The sequence below is a fragment of the Colobus angolensis genome, unplaced genomic scaffold (genome assembly GCF_000951035.1).
Source record: "Colobus angolensis palliatus isolate OR3802 unplaced genomic scaffold, Cang.pa_1.0 Scaffold75, whole genome shotgun sequence".
NCBI lineage: Eukaryota > Metazoa > Chordata > Mammalia > Primates > Cercopithecidae > Colobus > Colobus angolensis.
This window is the reverse complement of record NW_012121265.1, coordinates 4,307,718-4,330,691: the sequence shown is the minus strand read 5'-3', so window position 1 is coordinate 4,330,691 and position 22,974 is coordinate 4,307,718. Positions and strand designations below refer to the sequence as shown.

Genomic DNA, 22,974 nt, shown 5'->3' with positions numbered 1-22,974 from the left:
CCTCCCTGGTTCAAGCGATTCTCCTGCCTCAGCCTCCTAGTAGCTGGGACTGCAGATGCATGGCACCACGCCTGGCTAATTGTATTTTTAGTAGAGACTGGGTTTCACCATGTTGCCAGGCTGGTCTTGAACTGCTGACCTCAAGTGATTCACCTACCTTGGCCTCCCAGAGTTTTGGGATTACAGGTGTGAGCCACTGCCCTCAGCCTGAAACCTACTTTTAAACAAGTGTCAGGGGAGGGTAAAAAAAAGCCCAATACTGTAGTTTAATAATAATGTTGATAATTACATTTTTCCTCTTTCTTGATAACTCATTTTTACTTTCTTGGATTTGACTTATTTTGTTTCTGTTTGATATCTGACATACAAAAACAAAGTTCACACCTTATTTTTATGCTACCTTTGCATCATAATACTTAAATATAGAGTCGTAAGTTATGGGAAAGTTTCAATGCCGTTTTCTTAATTGTTGTGGTCTTTTGTTTGTGTAGCTTGCACCTTCTCTTCCTTTACAAGAAGATTTTGTTTATCACTGGAAGGCAATTACCCATTACTACATAGAGACTTCAGGTAAGGAACAATGCTGATACTAACTGAAAATTTGTGAAAGTTAAACAGAAAATGTGTAAAATACTAAAATATTTTTAAGTAAGTCTTCAAATTTATTTTATATTTAAGTTTATAGACAATCTTACCTTTAATTTGTCTTTAAGATTTAGTCACTCATTTAAAAATGTATCTGTTGAGCACCTACTACTATACGTCAGGCATCGTTGAGGCACTGGGGGATAGAACAGTCAAACAGGCACCACTGCTGTCCTCACAGAGCTTATGTATTGATTGGGAGGAGGCAGACAGTATACAGACAAATACATACAGTGTGTCAGATGATAAGCGTCAAGGGCAAATGAAGCAGGCTAAAGGGTTATAGGGGTACGCTTGGGTGGTGGGAGTGGACAGTTGGCTATTTTAGGTTACAGAAAGCCTCATTGCTCAATATGACTTGTGAGCTGAAATCTGAAGGAGAAAGGAACTGAGCCTGCTAGATATCTGGGGGAAGGGTGTCTCGGGAATGACACTTAATTCACAAACCCTCAGGCCAGAGCATACGGCATACTTGGCATATCCCAGGAACTTTAAGGAAGCCAGTGTGGATAGAGCAAACTGAAGGAGGAAAGTGGCAGGAGATGAAAGAAGACAGAGGTGGGGGTTCGGAGGCTTGTTGCATATTCCCCCAGGGCCTTGTGAGCCACTGTAAGGGTTTGACTTTTACTGTGAGAACTCTTTGGAGGGTTTTGAGTAGAGCTGAAATATAATCTGTTTGATTACTTTGACTTCTGTGAAAAAGCTTAGATTGACAGGATTCAGGGATGAAGCTGGTAAAACGGTACTGTCACAGCAGTCTCAGCGAGAGACAATAATGGCTTAGCCCAGGGTGGAGGTGCTAAGGAGATTGCATTCTGGATACATTTTAAAGGAAGATCTGTTGATGGATTGGATATTGGGGATAAGGGAATTAAGAGTCAAAGATAACTCCAAAGTTTTGGGCTTAAGAAGCTAGAAAAGTAGAGTGCCACTTGCTAAGAACAGGAAGACTGCAGGAGGAGCAGGTTTGTGAGCACATTTTGGACATGTTGAGTGTGAGATATCCATCATACGTCCACTTGGGTATGTCAGGTAGACAACTGGCAACAGGAATCTGGACTTAAGACATGAAATTGAGGGTTATTAACATGTAAGTAGGACTTCAAGCCCTGCGACTGGATGAGATTATCTAGGGAGGAAAGATAGATGGAGGAGAGAAGGCGTCCAAAACTGAACTCTTGGACCCAGTGTTTAGAGGTTGGGAAGATGAGGACAGTAGTGAAGGAGCTGCTTTTGCTGGTAAGGAAGGAGACAGCCAATAGCAAATGGTATCCTCGGCAGCCTAGAAGAGGAAAGAAGGATTAGTTGTGTCAAATGATGCTGATGTCAGGTTAATGAAGACTAAGAATGGATCATTGGATTTAGCTACAAGAAGCACATTAGTTTTCTTGATAAGAGCCACGTTAATGGCAGGGAGGAGAGAGAAGGCCTGATTGGAGTAGGTTTAAGAGAAAATGGGTGGAACTGACTGGGCGCGGTGGCTCACGCCTGTAATCACAACACTTTGGGAGGCCGAGATGGGTGGATTGCTTGAGGTCAAGAGTTCAATACCAGCCTGGCCAAGATGGTAAAACCCCGACTCTACAAAAAAATACAAAAATTAGCCAGGCATAGTGGTGCACACCTGTAATCCCAGCTACTCGGGAGGCTGAGGCAGGAGAATTGCTTGAACCCAGGAGGTGGAGGTTGCAGTGAGTGGAGATGGCACCACTGCACTCCAGCCTGGGTGACAGAGGAAGACTGGCTCAAAAAAAAGAGAAAGTGGGTGGAAAAGATGTATAGACAATGTGTATAGACTGCTCTCATGGGGCGTATTAGTGTAAACGGGGTAGAGAAGGAGATACGGCAGCAGGAAAGGGTTTTTAAATTCTTTAAAAAGACATAAGATATTGCAGTTTTATTTGATGGGAGCAATCTCGTAGAGAAAAGGGTAGATACAAGAGTAAGATGAGAGCATTTCTTTTTCTTTTTTTTTTTTGTTTTTTTGTTTGTTTTTGTTTTTTGTTTTGTTTTGTTTTTTGAGACTGACACTTACTCTGGCTCCATCTTGGCTCACAACCTCCACTTCCCAGGTTCAAGCGATTCTTGTGACTCAGCCTCCCAAGAGCTGGATTACAGGTACCCACCACCACACCTGGCTAATTTTTGTATTTTTATATAGAGCCGGGGTTTTGCCATGTTGGCCAGACTGGTCTCGAACTCCTGACCTCAGGTGATACACCTGCCTTGGCCTCCCAGAGTACTGGGATTACAGGCATGAGCCACCACATCCAGCCAGATGAGATCATTTCTATGCAATATCCTTAAGTAGGCAAGGGAGGAAGGGATCTTGTGTAAAAGTAGACGCTTGGCCTTAAATAGGTGTGAGTACAGTTCATCCATTAAAATAAGGTAGAAAGCAGAACAAGGGTATAAATGCAGGAAACAGGTAGATATGGTGTACAGAGTCTTTGGAAGTTATCTTCTGGTTGCATCTGTTTTTCTCAGTAAATAGGAAGGATGGAAAGTAAATATGGGGAATGAGAATAGATTAGGTCAAGGGTTGCCAAACTATTCCATAAAAGGCCAGATAGGCTTTGTGGGCTGTACATTCTCTCTTGCAGTTCTTAAGCTCTGCTGTTAAAGAATGAGCCTTCGGGCCAGGCACGGTGGCTCATGCCTGTAATCCCAGCACTTTGGGAGGCCGGGGCAAGCAGATCACGAGGTCAGGAGATTGAGACCATCCTGGCCAACATGGTGAAACCCCATATCTACTTAAAATTACAAAAATTAGCTGGGCGTGGTGGCATGCACCTGTAGTCCCAGCTACTCAGGAGGCTGAGGCAGGAGAATCGCTTGAACCCAGGAGGTGGAGGCTGCAGTGAGCCGAGATCACGTCACTGCACTCCAGCTTGATGACAGAGTAAGACTCTGTCTCAAAAGAAAAAAAAAAATGAGCTTTCCTTTGTTCCAATGCACCTTTATGTACAAAAACTGATGGCAGGGCTGGATTTGGCCCATGGACCAAAATTTGGCGACAGAATGAAATAGGGACATTGCTACCTAGCACTACAGGATACCCTGATGAGTATGCAGGTAAATACTGGTGGATATGCAGATTGGATGCATGTCATTTAACTAAAAGGAAACATGAGAAAATGAGAATAGTTCATTTGGCAAGCTGACAGGATTATACGTGATTTGTTAAAAGAAAAAAAATCCTTTATATTTGTGCAGTAAGTAAAAATCAGACAAAAAAATATACATATGTAATTTCTAACTTCATTTAGATGTTTAGCCAGCAGATCTACAGAAATGTTTCTTGAGAGGAGCTGCCTTTTCAAAGGACTGCTCTTAGCTCTTATAATTTTTTTCCTGCTTCCATGGCTTTGAGAAAATGCATAAGTTCTTGCTTTAAAAGATGTTTTGCAATCTAGTAGCAGAAGTAAGTATGTACATTGCAATAAAATATGGGACAAATAACATTTCAGGTGGAAAAAAAGAGCATATGCAAAGGCACAATGCCATTTATAGTTCAGGAATGATGAGAATCGGTGGCTGAAACTAGATCTTGTCTTATAGGGAGCTAAGATTTTAATCCTGTCAAGTTCAATTTACCATTAATTTAGTTCTCAATTTAAAAAGTATTTTTGGTCATTTTTTTGCCATAAGTAATTGTAATTAAACCGTGCTTGAACATTCATTCTTTCCTGGAGTGTTTGTGTATATAAAGGCTACAATTATGGGGAAAACACATTTTTGAAAAATAAACTATAAGTAAACTTATAAATCATCCTTTACTAGCGCTAGGCTACTCATTTTAGAATATGAAATGAGACATAACATTTCTTGAATTCTTACTCTGTGCTAAGGACTGGGCTTTATTATTTCATTGATATCATATAATAGTACTCACTAGTGTTTATTAGTTCCATTTTATAGATGTTGGTGACTGATGCTTACATAAGTTGCACCAGTTCATCCAGCTAAAAGTGACAGAGCCAAGATTTGAATCCAAGTTGTCTAACTCCAGGACCCATTCTTCTAACAACTGTCCCATGCCATATCAAACTTGATACATATGTCCTCCTGAAAACAAAGGTGACCCTTCTCTATCCATTGTTTTCTCCATAAGGCTTAGTGTTACGGTTTTCTCTCCGTGCTAGTATACAGACAAAGCAACATATCAGTACATAGCATACCAGAATTGTATTGTTCAAACTATAGAAGTACAAAGTAAATGAAAATAGAGACATAAGTAAAGAATTTGGCATTTCCTAATGTATTTTGTATTTAAATGTTCTATAAAACTTCACATTTTTAAGAGTAGTTTAACCTTAGTATAATAAGGATAGGTTGATAAAACCATGTGATGTTTGAGTCTAACTGTGATATGTTAAAAAATAGCACTGAATTTTTATTTTTTTTATAAGAAATCAGTAATATTTAATAAAAATTCTCCAGAGAAGCAGCTTTGAAAAACAGATTTTGGAAAACAGTCATCTGTTAATGAGAGATGTCAATAATTTTAATAGTGGGTTTTCCTTTTGCCTTCTCATTTTAATAGAAGAAAATGAATTAGGGGCATTGACAGGCTTCCCAATTCTACAAAGTAATGTAGTAGCAATACAAAACAGAATCTGTCCTCTTCATATATCCCAGGTTATTTGCCTTAATATTCAAGGCCAACCTATTTCTATTTAAAGAAACTTGAAGTTCAGATCTTCTGAACTGGCTAAGTGAAAAAAATATTTTAATTACAAGTACACATACAACATTTTGATATGACGTGTATTTTTCCTGGTCATGTTCCCATTTTCCCACATAAATAACTCTTATTGCTGAATTACTATGGATAGATGAATATTAGCTTACGGAATATATTTCAGATTTTTTTTTTTGAGATGCAGTCTCACTCTATCACCCAGGCTGGAGTGCAATGGTGCGATCTCTGCTCACTGCAACCTCTGCCTCCCTGGTTCAAGCGATTCTCCTGCCTCAGCCTCCTGAGTAGCTGGAATCACAGGTGCCCACCACCACACCTGGCTAAATTTTTTGTGTTTTTAGTAGAGACGAGGTTTTGCTGTGTTGGCCAGGCTGGTCTTGATTCCTGACCTCAAGTGATGCACCTGCCTCAGCCTCCCAAAGTGCTAGAATTACAGGCGTGAACCACCATGCCTGGCCATATTTCAGAATATTGATTCAGTTTTGGGGTAAGAATATGACAAAATGCATCATCTAAATTCTAGCAGAGATAATCATACTGTGTTTATAAACCTCACTTAAGTGTGTAGTTCAGATTTTTCTCAGTTTGAATAGGAAAAGGGAAATACAGAGAGTATTTTAGGTGCAAATATGCAGTTTAAAAATGTTTAAATATTTGATGAGTGTTTTTTATTGTTTAGATGATAAAGCCCCAGTGACCGATACAAATATTCCATCGCATCTGGAACAGATGTTAGATATACTGGTTCAAGAAGAAAATGAACGGGAATCTGGAGAGACGGGGCCATGTATGGAATATTTGCTCCATCACAAAATCTTGGAAACATTATACACCTTGGGGAAAGCTGATGTAAGTTCCTAATCCACACCATGTTTTTGGGCGTGTAGTACGTGCCTTAATGTCTTATGAATAAAGAAACTGCCAGATACTTCATTTAAAAGGTGCGTATTGAACATGGCAGGATTCAAGTTAAGACTGTGGAAAAAAGAAAATTATGTAGCCTATACACATATGTCCATAGAGATAGAAAGATTCCAAACACTCTAGACAACAACTAGTACTTGGCTGCTTAGAATTCCAGTGTAAACATTTATGAAAATAAACTCAAGTACATGAGCTCAGAATAAAAAAAGAGAGAAGGAAGTCAGTTAAAATAGGATTGAAAAATAGGAATTATTTGTCATAGTCCTGGAAGAGAATGTCACTGATTATTTTGACACTAACTAAACTGTTGAGTGGAGCAAATTTATATTTTTTAGGTCTGATGAATACTGAAAAATCTTTACAAAGCTGAAATTATGGTATCAATAATATTTTATATCGCAAAGCCTTCAAATTAGTTATAGAGACAAGTTTTCCAGCCGTGTGGCCGAGTGAGGGAACGGAAGAGCCTTGGGTTCAGATTAGGAGGCCAGGCTTCCAGTCCTGACTTCATTATTCACACACTGTGACCATCATAAGTCTCTTTGGTTAATCTTCCACCTCTTTAAAATCCAAAAAGTGATTGCTGAGGGGCCTCACCAGCCCAGAAGTCTATAGTTCTGTGAATTTCTATGATACATGTGAAAAAAAATAGGTTAAAACAAAAGAAACCTACAGACACATTTTCATGACAAAGAGAGTTATGAATAGTAGCATATAAGACAATTTCCTTTTGTCTGTAATACTCTAATTTACTTTTAAGTTAAATTCACTCAATTTATGTTTTCTAGGCAACACACCTGCTCCCTAATATTCTGCAACTCATTCTCCTCCTTCTGCTTTTTCCTGTCCTTTGGAGAGAAGGATTGTTGATAATAAATTGATTAATTGATTTTTGAGCAAAAGTTAGTAATTGTACTTTAGTAAATTTATTTTAATACAGGTGTTTGTAAATATAATTTAGTGGTTTATTTAAATAATGTAAAGTATTTGCTAGCTTAAAAATATTGTGCATAAGATTATAGTTTATACTATTTCCAGATAGCATGTCTATGGTGATGCTTTGGAAATACTCATTTTGTAACTGTATTTGAAATGTGAAGCAGTATAAGCAGCTTAATTAAGGAACATAACCTTGTTAATTCATACTCTTAATCTGCAGTGTGAGTGATCATTGGGTTTACCTATTTTTCAGCAAATACTTAACTGGTATGTTATAAAAACTAATTTATTAAACATTCTTTGCCTATTATAATGTAAATAATTTGGTTGATTTATATTATGATTATAATAGGCAAAGAATACTTACAGTTGACCCTTAAACAACATGGGTTTGAACTTTTAGGTCCACATATAGGCAGATTTTTTTTCAACCAACATGGATGGAAAATATTTGCAGGATACAAAACCTGCCTATGCAGAGGGCTGAATTTTCACATATGTGGGTTCCACGGGGCTGACTACCGGAACTGAGTGAGTGCAGATTTGGATATAACCGTGTATACTGAGGAACGGCTCTAATTTAAAATGATGTTAGGATAAAATCACAACTGTTTACACCATAGGTTTCCTTTTATTTACATGTATGTTAGGAGGCTTTATTTACTCCTACATACATATGATGGAAAGTTGTTGATGACCTGTCTGTCATTAGTGTAAGTAACAAGATTTTGCCTTTGTTCCGGCAGGGAGTTAACTATTACAGTTTCATGTTACCCCAGCATTTAGAATATAAACAGGTTGACGTTGACTGCACCAAACTCTAATCTCAGCAACAGATTATCACCATGCTGTTTGTAACTACATGAGCCTGTGGTCTCACATGTTATATTATGGTCTCAGATATATAATATTATTTCTGGAGTACCCATCATTAATATTTGATTGAAAATTTTATTCTGACAGTTATTAACTGGCCAGTTGCATTGTCTTTTCAAGGTGGAATACATTCATATACATTGCCTGTCTGATTTTTGCAGCTTTTCAGTTTGCATTGTCTGATCTTTTCCTGTTGGCTTTCCTTTTTTCCTATACCCAGTGTCCTCCGGGAATGAAACAGCAGGTTTTGGTTTTCTATACGAAACTTCTGGGAAGAATCCGGCAGCCACTACTTCCACATATTAACGTGCACAGGCCAGTGCAGGTATTTTGTTCACCTTACATAAAAGTATTTGGTTTGATTTCTTTTAATGTTGAAATAATTTTATATTATTTTTCTGAGAGTAAAAATAATGAAATTATTCCAAAATTAACATGCAAATTAGCAGATACTTGAGCTTTCTTTATGCATCACATAGCATTAAGTGTACTTACAGTCTTTCTAATTCTCTTTTAAAATTTTATACATGAATTTTCCTTGGATTTTCCCTCCATGACATCTGAAGGAGAATTTATTATATAACTCATTAATTATTTACAGTAATGAACTTGAAAAATTTACCACTAATAAGTTTATGTAGATAATTATAAATGTCATTAGTGTTCTGATTAATGCAGGGTATTTGCATCATATGAAAATTTTAAATATCCTTAAGGTAAATGAATGGTTATTTTACAAATTTGTAAAAAGTAACCTAAGTTTAAAAAGTTAAAAACAATTGTTTTCACAGAAATTAATTAGACTCTGTGGTGAAGTCCTAGCAACACCAACAGAAAATGAAGAGATTCAGTTTCTTTGCATTGTGTGTGCGAAGCTGAAACAGGACCCCTACCTGGTTAACTTTTTCCTAGAGGTATGATACACTTCTTATCCACCTTCAAACTATAGTTACATTAAGATCATTATGAAAATTGAATTCTGTGAATAATATTAGAAGGAGCTCTATTTTGCGGGTTATTAGCTTGTTGTACTTCCCAGAATTATTTTTCCTTGAAGATCACTATTTTATTCTCCTGGGAAAAAAAGAATTTCAAAGAATGCAGTTGAGCCAGAGATATGAGGTGGTGCAGGGACTGGACAGATACAAAGTCATGGCTTAAAAGAGCTCAGCTTGAAGGTTGAATCAGAGATAGACAAGTCGCAGAAGTTGATATGCTATCATATTTTCAGCCAAGCTTGCCCTAGTATGTAGCATGGGAAATCTGGCCTGGGATAAGGATGGCATGTGCAGATTTGGACAAGATGGAAAAAAGCACGAATTATCTCTCCAACCTCATAGCAGTTGGGATTGCTGTAGTATTTTGTACTGTTTTGATACCATAATCACCAAATCATAGTTTATTTAAATCAAGTGATATTTTGGATTTTGCTTCTAGGTTTAAAGTAAAAAATATATTTTTGTACTTTTTGCTTTCCTTCGCTTTTTTTTCCAGCAGTGAAGTCATTTTGGAATATTTTAGAAAAAATGATTTTGTTGTTTTTGTCTTTTTATCTTTTTGTTTGTAATTTATTTTATTTTATTTATTTTTTTTTTTTTTGAGGCAGGGTCTTGTTTTGTAACCTAGGCTGGAGTGTGGGGACATGACCGTGGCTCACTGCAGCCTTAATCTCACTGGTTCAAGTGATCCTCCCACCTGAGCCTGCCAAGTAGCTGGGACTACAGGTGCACACCACCACACCTGGCTAATTTTTAAAAATTTTTTTGTAGAGACAGGGTCTCCCTGTGTTGTCCAGGCTGGTCTAGAACTCCCGAGCTCAAGCGATCCTCCTGCCTTGGCCCCGCAAAGTGCTGGTATTATAGGCATGAGCCACCACACCTGGCCTTCTTTTCAGTTTTTAAAAAAATATTTTTCTGGCCAGGTGTGGCGGCTCACACCTGTAATCCCAGCATTTTGGGAGGCTGGGGCAGGTGGATCAGTTGAGATCAGGAGTTCGAGATCAGCCTGACCAACATGGTGAAACACCATCTCTACTAAAAATACAAACCTTAGCCTGGCGTGGTAGTGCACGCCTGGAATCTCAGTTATTTGAGAGGCTGAGGCAGGAGAATCGCTTGAACCTGGGAGGTGGAGGTTGCAGTAAGCCCAGATTGCAACACTGCACTCCAGCCTGGGCAACAGTGTGAGACTCTGCAGATGAAATATGTAGGCTTATGTATGTTTATGGTGAGGTACACCGTATGTACCTGTCTTCAGAAAAACATTCACATTTCTAAACCTCACTACAGAGAACACCCCTCAGATTTAGTGACACGTCTGCTTTGTTTAGTGTTTTTATAACATATTTCTCCAAAGCCTGAGGTGGTAGGTGTCTGCATTTTTTTAACGAATAGGACTATTCGTATGTGTTTAATGTCAGTTACCACAGTCCCCTAGCACTGGTTATTTAAGTGCATTTTATTTTCTTCTGCTAGTCAGTATGCTCCTTGAGGACAAGGATTCTGTCTCATTAATCTTGGGTCCCCACAGCTTCTCTAGAATCTAGCACAATGCATAGGAACTGCTTAGTTAACACTAAATGAATGAATCTTTAGGGAGATGCAGGGTTTTGTTTTTGTTTTTGCTTTTTTTTTAAGACACTCTGTGTCACCCAGGCCGTAGTGCAGTGGTGCAATCTCAGCTCACTGCAGCCTCTGCCTCCCAGTTCAAGTGATTCTCATGCTTCAGCCTGCCTAGTAGCTGCGTTTACAGGTGCGTGCCACCACACCCGGCTAATTTTTGTATTTTTAGTAGAGATGGGGTTCCACCTTGGCCAGGCTAGTCTCAAACTCCCGACCTCAGGTGATCCACCCACCTCAGCCTCCCAAAGTGCTGGGATTATAGGTATTAGCCACTGTGGCCAGCCAGAAATGCAGTTTTATTACTTACAAGTATAGATAAGAGCAGAAGTGTTTTGCAGTTCTCAAGCATGTATTCCCTGAAATGTCATCTCTCTCTGTTCATGAATATCGGCCAATATTTGCATCTACTATGGGTTAAATATATATGGTATGTGAGTTAGAAGCAGTCCTTGCCGGCCGGGCATGGTGGCTCATGCCTGTAATCCCAGCACTTTGGTAGGCTGAGGCGGGCAGATCACAAGGTCAGGATATCAATCAAGACCATCCTGGCTAACACGGTGAAACCCCTTCTCTACTAAAAATACAAAAAATTAGTCAGGCTTGGTGGCACGTGCCTGTAGTCCCAGCTAGTTGGGAGGCTGAGACAGGAGAATTGCTTGAACCCGGGAGCAGAGGTAGCAGTAAGCCAAGATGGCGCCACTGCACTCCAGCCTGGGCGACAGAATAAGACTCTGTCTCAAAAAAAGAAAAGAAAAGAAAAGAAACAGTCTTTGTCCTAAAGGGGTTTACAGTCTGCTGAAGACAGTAGATGTGAATGTTCAGATACTGTAATCTAAAGTAGAGTAAGGTGAGAATCAAAGGAAAGATACAAAGTAAATTCCCTAAGTGCTTATAGACTGGAGAAATTCATCAGCTCTAGGTCATCAGGAAAGTCTTCCTGGAAGAGGTCATCTTTGAAATGAGGCTGGGTGCGATGACTCACACCTGTAATCCTAGCACTTTGGGAGGCTGAGGCAAGCAGATTGCTTGGGCCCAGGAGTTCGAGATTAGCCTGAGCAACATAGCAAGACCTCATCTCTATTAAAAAATAAATAAATAAAAAGAAATGAGCCTTGGCAGATGTTTAGAGTGGGTGAACATAAGGAATGAAGATATAAAAGTCTGTGGTGTGTTCAGGAAACAGTATAATTAGGATGTGTGGCAAGAAGCACCTGAACAGATAGACTAAGTATTGTCAAAGGCTTTGAATGACAGGATGAAGAGTTTATTCTTACTTGTAGATACTGGGGAGCCATTAACTATTTTTGAGCAGGGATGTTATTATGTGATGGTATCTGTGCCTTAAGTTAAATTGGCTGCTGCCTTTTACATGGCAGATTCTTTGGAAGGAGAGATAAAAGCAGGGAAACTAATTTGGAACCTGATGGAGTTACCCAGGCAAGAAGTAACAAGGACTATAACCAAGTTGGAAGCAATAGGTTGGAATGAAATGGGTGTGTTCAGAATAGAGGTAGGCTCTATATGGCTTTGTAACTGCTCAGATGCAGAAGCTGGGAAAGAATGATTTGAATGCTGGAATTCCTGAACCAGTAAATCTGCTGCTAGTGGAAAAACAGGGGCCCCAAGGGAGCTGATTTTGAGGGGAAGATGATAATTTTGGTTCCAGATGCTTTGAGTCATCGTGATTTCCTGATGGAGGTAATTAGCAGGTATTCAATATTGAAAATCTTTGATTTGGGAGGGAAGTTTAAGAGATTTAGAAGCCCTGTGTGTGGCTATGTTGTGGGTACTGATGAGATCCCTAAAACAGAAGGGGAACAGTTTTAGTGGGAACCAAAGTGTTAAATCCACAGTTCCTCATCACCTAGGGAATTTTTCTAAAATGCACATTCCTTGGCTCCACCTCCAGATATTCTCATTCATCAGGTCTGGATAGGACCCAGGAATCTGCATTTTTATCAAGCCCCACAGAAGATCGGGATACCAACAGTCTTGAGTCTCACTTTGAAAAACATTGATTGAAGGACAGAGTGCTAAACTAACATCCTTCCTCTTGCTGTTCTTATTTGAGACACCTCTCCCAACAATATTACTGGTATTTGAAATTGAATGAAATGTTTTACTTTCATAAAAAGTATGATATGCCATTGGTTTTTTTTTTTTTTTGAGGTGGAGTCTCGCTCTGTCACCCAGGCTGGAGTGCAGTGGCATGATCTCAGCTCACTGCAACCTCTGCCTCCCAGATTCAAGTGATTCTCCTGCCTCAGCCTCCCTGGTAGCTGGGATTGCAGGCACACGCTACCACGCCCAGCTAATTTTTGTATTTTTAGTAGAGACAGGGTTTACCATTTTGGCCAGGCTGGTCTCGAACTCCTGACATCAAGTGATCCACCTGCCTCAGCCTCCCAAAGTGCTGGGATGTGAGCCACCGCACCCAGCCAATATGCCATTGATTTTGTTGGAAATTGGCAAATTGTTTGGAGTATTCATTGAGTCCCATAGAGTTGTTTTCTTTTAATGTATGTTCTGTGAACTCAATTTCTCAAGAAGATTGGTCTAACCTATACTTTTAACGGCTATAAAAGTGATTTATAATTAGTATAATATAACTTTGGAAGTAGAACCCTGAATTCATTCAGCCTTTAATATGTTTCTATGATGATAGGCCCTGTGGAGAAGTTAGTTTATGGTGAATTTTAACCTATGTGTATAATTTGATTTCTGCTCTTCTTTTCATATGGAAAGCAAGATACTTTTGCCTTGAAGCTAATAATTTGCTCATTTGTTTCAGTTAAGATTCTCTTTGTGTTTGGGTGTGTGGATTGGGGGAGGGAGCACCAGCATTTCAAGCAAATCTTATTTCTATTTTAAAGACACTGGTAAAAATGTCCCTTGAGTGGTTTCTTGGGTTCTCTTTTTTTTTAATTTTTTGAGACAAGGTCTTGCTCTGTGCCCAGGCTGGAGTGCAGTGGCATTATCACAGCTCACCACAGCTTCAACCTCCCAGGCTCAAACAATCTTCCTGCCTCACTCAGCCTCCCAAGGCCTGGGACCATAGGCGCAAGCTAACACACCCAGCTTATTTTATTGTATTTTTTTTAGTAGAGACATGGTCTCACTGTGTTGCCCCAGGTAGTCTCGAATTCCTGGGCTCAAGTGATCCCCCTGCCTCGGCCTCCCAAAGTGCTGGTATTACAGGCATGGGTGACTGTGCCCAGCTTCTTGTGTTCTTACAGAGTAGAGGTTTAAGGAAAAACTTAGAAAAGATTCTTATATATTTGAGAGAATTTGGGGGCTTTTACAGAAACCTTCAGTCTAAGGCTGGTAACCTTTGAACTTTAAAATATTTTTATTTGTTAGTTTGTACTTCCTTTCCTGCAAACCCTCCCGCCCCACCCCGTGATCTTATAAGAATTAACATGGAGGCTATGTAGTTACAGTAGTCCAGGGATGAGAAAAAAGTTAACTGCAATTGAAACCTCCTGAAAATTTTTCCTCACTAATATTAGTTGTTTTAAGCAGTAGTCAAATTATCACTAATACTGTTCATTGCTTATGGTCAGTGTAAAACATTTTGTAGTTAGTATGAGGAGTATGATAAACTCCTATGCAATGGTAAAATCATTCTAAAACACAGTTGGTTAAGTCAGAATATTTTCATGTGACATAACATTTATTGCTACTCTGGTTAGGCATGTGGAATGTTATAGAAAAATCCATTAAAATATTATTTTTGGCTTTAAAAGTTCTTGATGTGACTTTTATAAACCATATATTCCTTTTCAGAATAAGATGAAATCATTGGCTTCCAAAGGAGTACCAAGTGTAATTTCAGAAGATACATTAAAAGGTCAGGATTCCTTGTCAACAGATACAGGACAGTCCCGTCAACCAGAGGAATTATCTGGTGCTACTGGAATGGAGCAAACAGAATTGGAAGATGAGCCTCCTCATCAGATGGATCACCTGTCCACAAGCTTGGATAACCTCAGTGTCACCTCACTGCCAGAGGCCTCAGTTGTTCGTCCAAACCAGGATTACAATTTAGTGAATTCTTTGTTAAATCTTACTAGAAGTCCTGTGAGTTATGGTCCTTACTTTTTTCCTCCTCATATTATTTCAATAATGTGCATTTATTTTTTATATTTTATTTTATTTTATTTTATTTTATTTTTGAGATGGAGTCTTGCTCTGTTGTCCAGGCTGGAGTACAGTGGTGCGATCTTGGCTCACTGCAACCTCCACTTCTGGGTTCAAGCAATTCTCCGGCCTCAGCCTCCCCAGTAGCTGGGATTACAGGTACGCACCACCATGCTGGCTAATTTTTGTAGTTTTAGTAGAGATGGGGTTTCACCATGTTGGCCAGGCTGGTCTCAAACTCCTGACCTCAGCTGATCCACCCGCCTCAGCCTCCCAAAGTGCTGGGATGACAAGCGTGAGGTGCCACTTGGCCAATAATATGCATTTAAAATACACAAAAAAGGCTATTTTTCTTTTAGTGTAAAACATTAAATCCTTTTATGTTGAATTTTTTCAAACAACCTGATGTATATACAATTCAAGAATTGAAGGGGGATTTGTTTTTTTTTCCTTTAGGATGGCCGAATAGCTGTGAAGGCATGCGAAGGCTTGATGCTGTTAGTAAGTTTGCCAGAGCCTGCGGCTGCAAAGTGCCTTACACAGAGCACTTGCTTGTGTGAACTACTGACAGACAGACTTGCCTCCCTGTACAAGGCCCTACCTCAGTCAGTGGATCCGTTAGATATTGAAACTGTGGAAGCAATTAACTGGGGGTAAGCACCGTTACTTGTATTTTCCCATAAAGGTGACTTCTTACACCTACATTTTAAAATCCATTTCTATTTTGCAATGACAGAAATCTTTGAAAAATTGAACACTATTAGTGATCATTAAATGGGAATATTTTCTCAAAGCTTGTATTAAATGTATCAGTTAGTGGTAATGAGTGTGGGAACAATCCAGCTGTTATATAGTTAAGATATTTTTATTTTATCCATTATACTAGTTAATTTTTAAGGGCTTACATTAAAAACAATAATTTTAACTGATTATTTTTATCAAAAACAAAAATCCCTAAAAGAAGGAATCTGCTTTTAAAATAATTTCCACGGCCTCTAGAGCAGTCTAATCTGTCTCCTGGCCTGTTTGTACAGAATCTCTTCTACCTCATTGTTTCACCTCTTCTTCCTACCTTTTAGACTCCCCAACTTGATTCTCATAGAGAAATATGATTATTGCAGAATGTTTGTAAGTTATTAAAAAGTATAAAGCAACATAAACAAGTTGCCCATAATCCCACCACCTATAAGCGGCCTAATATTTTGACATAATCACCTTTTATTGTATTTCTCTGTATTTTTAACCTGTCTTTGTTTTTTCCACTCTATTTTCTGTCAGCATCTATAGGGCAGACCCACTTGTTAACATTACGACTGTATTGCATTTTACAGCAGGAAGAGAAGTATTCCACTCACTATTTTTTGTTTGTAGATCCTCCTTTACTATGTTTTTCTTCCATCCCAGCAGCTGAGAACCTCCATTTTTTCATTGGTATTACTTAGTAACATTTAGGGCAGGAGTGTGAGGAGCTATCCCAGTGTTTTTTCTCCTGCAGCTCCATTCTTTTCTCTTTTTTTTGAGACAGAATCTCGCTACATCACCCAGGCTGGAGTGCAGTGAAGTAATCTCGGCTTACTGCAACCTCCACCTCTCAGGTTCAAGCAATTCTTGTGCCTCAGCCTCCCAAGTAGTTGGGATTACAGGCATGAGCCACCATGCCTGGCTAATTTTTTTTTTTCTTTTTTTTTTTTTAGTAGAGAGAGAGAGTTTCATCATATTGGCCAGGCTGGTCTCGAACTCCTGACCTCAAGTGATCCACCCATATCGGCCTCCTGAAGTGCTGGGATTACAGGCTTGAGCCACCACACCTAGCCTCCTGCAGCCCCATTCTGCTTTAATCTCTCTTCTCATGCTTAATATGTGAAAATTATTTACAGCTCTTATTTAAAAGGTTTTCTCTTTGGTTTCTTTTATGGAACCCTCCTCTGACAGTCCTCCAGCATTGCCTGTGTGAATGTACCATACTATCTGAGTGTGCTCATGTGCTTTCATTTTTCCGTACATTCTGAATAGGGTCCATGCTTTTGGAGAACTTCGGACTTAGCAATTCTTCCTTGTCTTACAGCTTGGACTCATATAGTCATAAAGAAGATGCTTCAGCATTTCCAGGAAAACGAGCCTTAATTTCATTTCTTTCCTGGTTTGATTATTGTGATCAGCTCATTAAAGAAGCCCAAAAGGTTTGAAATTTTGTGTTGTTTTTTGATGGTTTTAAGATATAAATATCTACTAAGTGAAATTGTAATCCCTAATTTATATCCCCAAATACATTTTAATTGTCTTAGAATATCATGGTTAGTAAAATAAGTAAACAAAAAGGTGTGTATGTGTTTGTATGTGTGTATTACACTTCTGCCCTTTTATATTTCCTTAAATATTACGGTACAGTGCTTTACAAAGTAACACTGACTTCCCTTCAGTCCTGCTCTTTGGTGAGATGTTAATACTATATGGACATTGGAATAATTTTTTGTCCTATTCCTCTTATTCTTGGAAATTTAGAAAAATGTGTAAATGACCCAGTAGCCAACATCTAATCTAGATTTATATGCCACCAACAAGAGAGTCATTAAGCAAGTTTTGTCTTTCCACATTAATTCAGTTGGGGAGTGCAAACTGATTTCTTGATGTTACAAATTATTCTTTTATATTAAAAAAATGATGTTCCTACTGTATTCTAGACTGCTGCTGTTGCTCTTGCCAAAGCTGTTCATGAAAGATTTTTCATTGGTGTTATGGAACCTCAATTAATGCAAACGTGAGTAGCCTGTTTTCTTTTGGGGAAAAAAAAAAAAAAACAGCATCCCTGTGTCATGTTATTAATTCCCTGTTGGTGTGCTCAGTTCTGAGATGGGTATTCTGACATCCACTGCTCTGCTTCATCGCATCGTTCGGCAAGTGACCTCTGATGTTTTACTTCAAGAAATGGTGTTTTTTATCCTTGGAGAACAGAGGGAACCAGAAACTGTGGCAGAAATCAGCAGACATCCGTTAAGGCATAGGTTAATTGAACATTGTGATCACATATCTGATGAGGTAAGCTATGTAATGATTTAGAATTGGACTTAGATTCTTTGGAATACTGGTTTTAATGTATTATACTTGAGATGTTTTCAATACAACCTCTTTTATTGGCTTTAGAAATTGAAAGCATGACTCGCAAGATGGCAAGAAGAATAACTTAAAGATATTTTTCAGTTAGCTTTTATCAATTTTGGTTTCAGATAAGCATAATGACATTGCGAATGTTTGAACATCTTTTACAAAAACCCAATGAGCACATTCTTTACAACTTGGTCTTGAGAAATCTTGAGGAAAGAAATTATACAGAATGTAAACCTTTGTGCCCAGAAGATAAAGATGTGGTAGAAAATGGACTGATAGCAGGAGCAGTGTAAGTTTCCATCCAGCTCCGTGAGTTCAGCATTTCATGTAGAGATAGAACTTTCTCTCTCCTCTTATCTATCTCCCTTATCCTCAAAAGAAATACCTCTTACAGTTTTAAAGTTCTTAAAAGTAAAATTAGATGCATTGATACTACCATCCTTTTACATTATAAATAATATCGTGTATTCGTTAGATCTAATAAAATAGTATAGAATGTTAATTTGCCTAGAAAATATGCATTATTCCTTAATCCTTTATATTAGCAAAATTATGTAACATTTTCTTAGAACATAGCAGATAATCTTTTGGTTTAGAAAATGTCATAATAAAATAGTGTTTTTTATATGTCATTAAATTTAACTTAGAGATCTGGAAGAAGATCCCTTATTTACTGACATTTCACCAGAAAACACTTTGCCAAACCAAGAGTGGCTTAGTTCTTCGCCTCCTGCTACTCCAGACCACCCCAAAAATGATGGAAAAACTGAAGTTCATAAGATTGTAAATAGGTGAGTTGCTATATAAAATTTGACTTCCATCTCTCTTACTTGTTTTTTGTTTTTTATTGTTATTATTTTTTGAGATGGAGTCTTGCTCTGTTATCCACACTGGAGTGCAGTGGTGCAATCTCTGCTCACTGCAACCTCTGCCTCCTGGGTTTAAGTGATTCTCCTGCCTCAGCTTCCCAAGTAACTGGGATTACAGGCTCCCACCACGTCACCCAGCTAATTTTTGTATTTTTAGTAGAGACAGGATCTCACCATGTTGGTCAGGCTGGTCTCAAACTCCTGACCTCAAGTGATCTGCCCGCCTCAGCCTCCCAAACTATATAACATGTAAGAGCTCTGTTCTTAGATGGTTACAGAAATCTCATGAACTTGATCTTCTTTAAAGATTATGAAAAATAAAAAAAATTAAAAAAATAAAAAAGAAAAAAATAAAGATTATGTCAGTTTTTTTGGTCTTGCTTACGTAACAAGTGCCAGCCTGCGGGCAATGCTTGATACTAAGAGAAAAGCTCTACTTAATATTAACTGTGGTTAAATGAACCCTCAAAGTACCCTCCCCCACCCTTTTTTTTTTTTTTTTTTGAGACAGAGTCTCACTATGTCGCCCAGGCTGGAGTGCAGTGGCATGATCCCTGCTCACTGCAACCTCTGCCTCCCGGGTTCAAGTGATTCTCCTGCCTCAGGCTCCTGAGTAGCTGGGATTACAGTTGCATGCCACCACATCTGGCTAATTTTTCTATTCTTCGTAGAGACAGGGTTTCACCATGTTGGCCAGGCTGGTCTCAAACTCCTGACCTCAAGTGATCCACCCGCCTTGACCTCCCAAAGCGCTGGGATTTCAGGTGTGAACCACCATGCTGGGCCATCCCATTTTTAAAAAATATAAATGGTTTAATTTTAAGTAATTCGCAATTGTAATAACATTGAGAATTGCTGGTTTGCTAGGATGTACTTATTAACCACGTGTGCTAAGTGTGGGGCTATTCCTTTTTGTTAGTTCGTGGCTTTGTGTTTTTTTAAAGTGCTCTTTTCTGTGGCAGTTTTTTTTTCTCTCTTTTGCTTCCCTTGCAGTGTTGTCACTGATATACCTGGTTCTGGCAGGTGATTTTCGAGAAAAATTGCATGTGACTCAAGTTGCAAAATTAGGGTACATAAAAATCTCAAGTTCAGTTACTTTAAACCAGTTTCCTGAGATTAACAAATATTATGGCAATCTGTCAATTATACAGCAATCTGAAGAGGAAAAAAAATGTCTTTCTTAGGCTTACTTCTATTTTAAGTGGAATTAGTAATTTTTAAAACCTTTAAAATAATGAGAATATGTAATCAATGAATTGTAAAAGTCATTCAACACAAGGAATTAACAACATATAATTTCATTTTTCAGGTTTCCATTTGTATTAATACTTAACTGAACTTGCAATATCACTAGATACTTTAGTACTTATAGTTATTATTGAATTGTGAGAGTATTTGTTATTGATTATGGCCTTTCTCACTTTTACTTTTTTTCCCTTTTTTTTTCACGCAATTGGGCATCTTGCGTAATTGTGGCCTTTTTCATTTAAGTTTTCTCTGTCTGGTACCGGATGACGCAAAATCCTCCTACCATGTCGAGGGCACAGGATATGACACCTACCTCCGAGATGCTCATAGGCAGGTAGGTGAAGTCACTAAATGTTGGAAATGAAATCTAAGAATAGACATGCACACACACACACACACCACTTGTCACACTGCCCACCACCACTGCTCCAAGGAAATGACTTCATTATTATTAAAACTGAGACCTGGCATCTGGCTTGTCCTGGATGGTCTCAGTTGTAGATCAGTGAATTATCTTCATGCTTCCTCTTCACTCTCAAAAGTGTCTCTGGGCCAGGCACGGTGGCTTACGCCTGTAATCACAGCACTTTGGGAGGCTGAGGTGGGCAGATCACCTGAGGTCAGGAGTTCGAGACCAGACTGGCCAGCATGGTGAAACCCTATCTCTACTAAAATACAAAAATTAGCCGGGCGTGGTGGCAGGTGCCTGTACTCCCAGCTACTTGGGAGGCTAAGGCAGGAGAATCACCTGAACCCTGCAGGTGGAGGTTGCAATGAGCCGAGATCGTGCCTGGGCAACAAAGCAAGACTCCATCTCAAAAAAAAAAAAAAAATGAGACCTGGTCTCTGCTGTCACTACTTTTGCTTTGTGCAGGTGACCTTAGTTTGCACTTCACCGATTGTATGTCTCCATCTCAAGATTTCTTTATGCTCCTTAATTTTTTCCCACTTTAAATTATATCTCACCATTTCTGCTACTGATCCAAAACATGATATCTTAGTAATTCTACCCACCACGCACCCTTGATCCTCATCCGCAAGACATGATCCTTTTCTCCTTCATTCTGATGCAGACAGTGATTCACAAGTATAGTCCCTCTGCTGCCCAGCTCTGACTCCTTCAGCCCTTGGGTTTCACCTTTCTACCTCACTCAAACGACTTGATTGAAGGTTTGCGCTTAGGTACTAAATTAAGGAGGCTTTTCTCATTCTTCTTTCCTCTTTATAGCATTTTACATTGTAAGATTTTAAAAATTGTATTAAAAAATTCCTCCTGGAAAGAAAACTTGTATTGAGATAAAATTCAACATTTTAACTATTTTAAAGTGTACAATTTAATGTTTTTTAGTATATTCACAATGTTATGCAACCATCATCACTAATACCAGAAGATTTCTATCACCCCAAAAAGAAACCCTGTACAAACAAAGCAGTCACTTCTTATTGATCCCTCCTCCCCGCCAACCCCCAGCCCTGGCAACCACTCATCTGCTTTCTGTTTCTATGGCTTTGCCTATTCTGGACATTTCACAAAAATGGAATCATACTATTTGTGGCCTTTTGTGTCTGGCATTTTTTACTCAGCATAATGTAATGTTTTCAACTTTCATTCAAGTTGAAGCATGCATCAGTACTTCCTTTCTTTTTATGGCTGAATAATATTTTATTGTATGGATATTTTGTTTATGTGTCAGTTAGTGGATATTTGGGTTGTTTCTAATTGTTGATTATTATGAATACTAATACTGTGAATATTCCTTTTTTGTTGAATACAGATTTTCCACTTTTTTGGGTATATGCTTAGTAGTAAAATTGATAGGTCACATGGTAATTCTATATTTAACTTTTTTGAAGAACTGCCAGACTGTTTTCTACAGTAGTGGCACCATTTTACATCACGCCAGCAGTGCATGAGGGTTCCAATTTCACCATTTCCTCGCCAATACTTTTTCTTTTTAAATTATAGCTACCCTAGGAGGTGTGAAGTGGTGTGTCCTTGTGGTTTTGATTTACATTTCTTTATGACTAATGAAGTTGAGTAACTTTTCATGTGCTTAGCAGACACTTGTACTCTTCTTTGAAGAATATTTAAATCCTGGCCAAGTGTAGCAACTCACACCTGTAATCTCAGCACTTTGAGAGGCCAAGGCGGAAGGATCATGTGAAGCCAGAAATTTGAGACCAGCCTGGACAAGCCCATTTTTACAAAAATTTTTTAAAAAAATTATCCATGTGTGGTGGCATGCACCTGTAGTCCCAGCTACTTGGGAAGTGGAGGCAGGAGGACAGCTTGAGCTCAGGAATTTAAGGCTACAGTGAGCTATGATGGTGCCACTGCACTCCAGCCTGGGCAACAGAGCAAGACCCTGTCCCCAAAAAATAAAAAATAAAAAAAATTCTTTGCCTGTATTTTAATTGGGCTAGTTGTCTTTTTATTATTGAGTTGTAAGAGTCCCTTACATATTCTGCATAGTAGATCCTTATCAGATATATCATTTACAAATATTTTCTCCCATCTGGCAGTTGCCTTTTCACTTTTTGGTAGTGTCCTGTCGTTCGACACATAATTTTGCTTTTTTGTTTGTTTGTTGTTGTTGTTGTTTTGAGACAGAGTCTCACTCTGTCATCCAGGCGGGAATGCAGTGGCATGATCTTGGCTCACTGCAACCTCCACTTCCTGGGTTCAAGCAATCCTCCTGCCCCAGCCTGCTGAGTAGCTGGGATTACAGGCTTGCACCACCAAACCAAACTAATTTTTGTATTTTTAGTAGAGATGGAGTTTCACCCTGTTGTTTAGGCTGGTCTCGAACTCCTGGCCTCAAGTGATCTGCCCACCTTGCCCTCTCAAAGTGTTGGGATTACAGGTGTGAGCCACTGCACCTGGCCAAAAGTTTTTTTTTTT

The 22,974-nt window shown here is 38.8% G+C and overlaps 1 protein-coding gene across 1 annotated transcript in view; it reads left to right on the top strand.

Moving 5' to 3' along the window:
• FAM160B1 (family with sequence similarity 160, member B1) overlaps window positions 1–22,974 on the top strand; it is a 39,036-nt gene that overhangs the window by 2,082 nt on the left and 13,980 nt on the right. Inside the window, exons 2-13 of the mRNA XM_011927922.1 lie at window positions 492–570; window positions 6,030–6,199; window positions 8,310–8,414; window positions 8,881–9,003; window positions 14,497–14,790; window positions 15,307–15,503; window positions 16,916–17,030; window positions 17,532–17,608; window positions 17,694–17,886; window positions 18,075–18,244; window positions 18,603–18,746; window positions 20,316–20,406. Coding sequence (XP_011783312.1) covers window positions 492–570; window positions 6,030–6,199; window positions 8,310–8,414; window positions 8,881–9,003; window positions 14,497–14,790; window positions 15,307–15,503; window positions 16,916–17,030; window positions 17,532–17,608; window positions 17,694–17,886; window positions 18,075–18,244; window positions 18,603–18,746; window positions 20,316–20,406 — 1,758 coding nt within the window. The remainder of the gene's footprint in view (window positions 1–491; window positions 571–6,029; window positions 6,200–8,309; window positions 8,415–8,880; window positions 9,004–14,496; window positions 14,791–15,306; window positions 15,504–16,915; window positions 17,031–17,531; window positions 17,609–17,693; window positions 17,887–18,074; window positions 18,245–18,602; window positions 18,747–20,315; window positions 20,407–22,974) is intronic.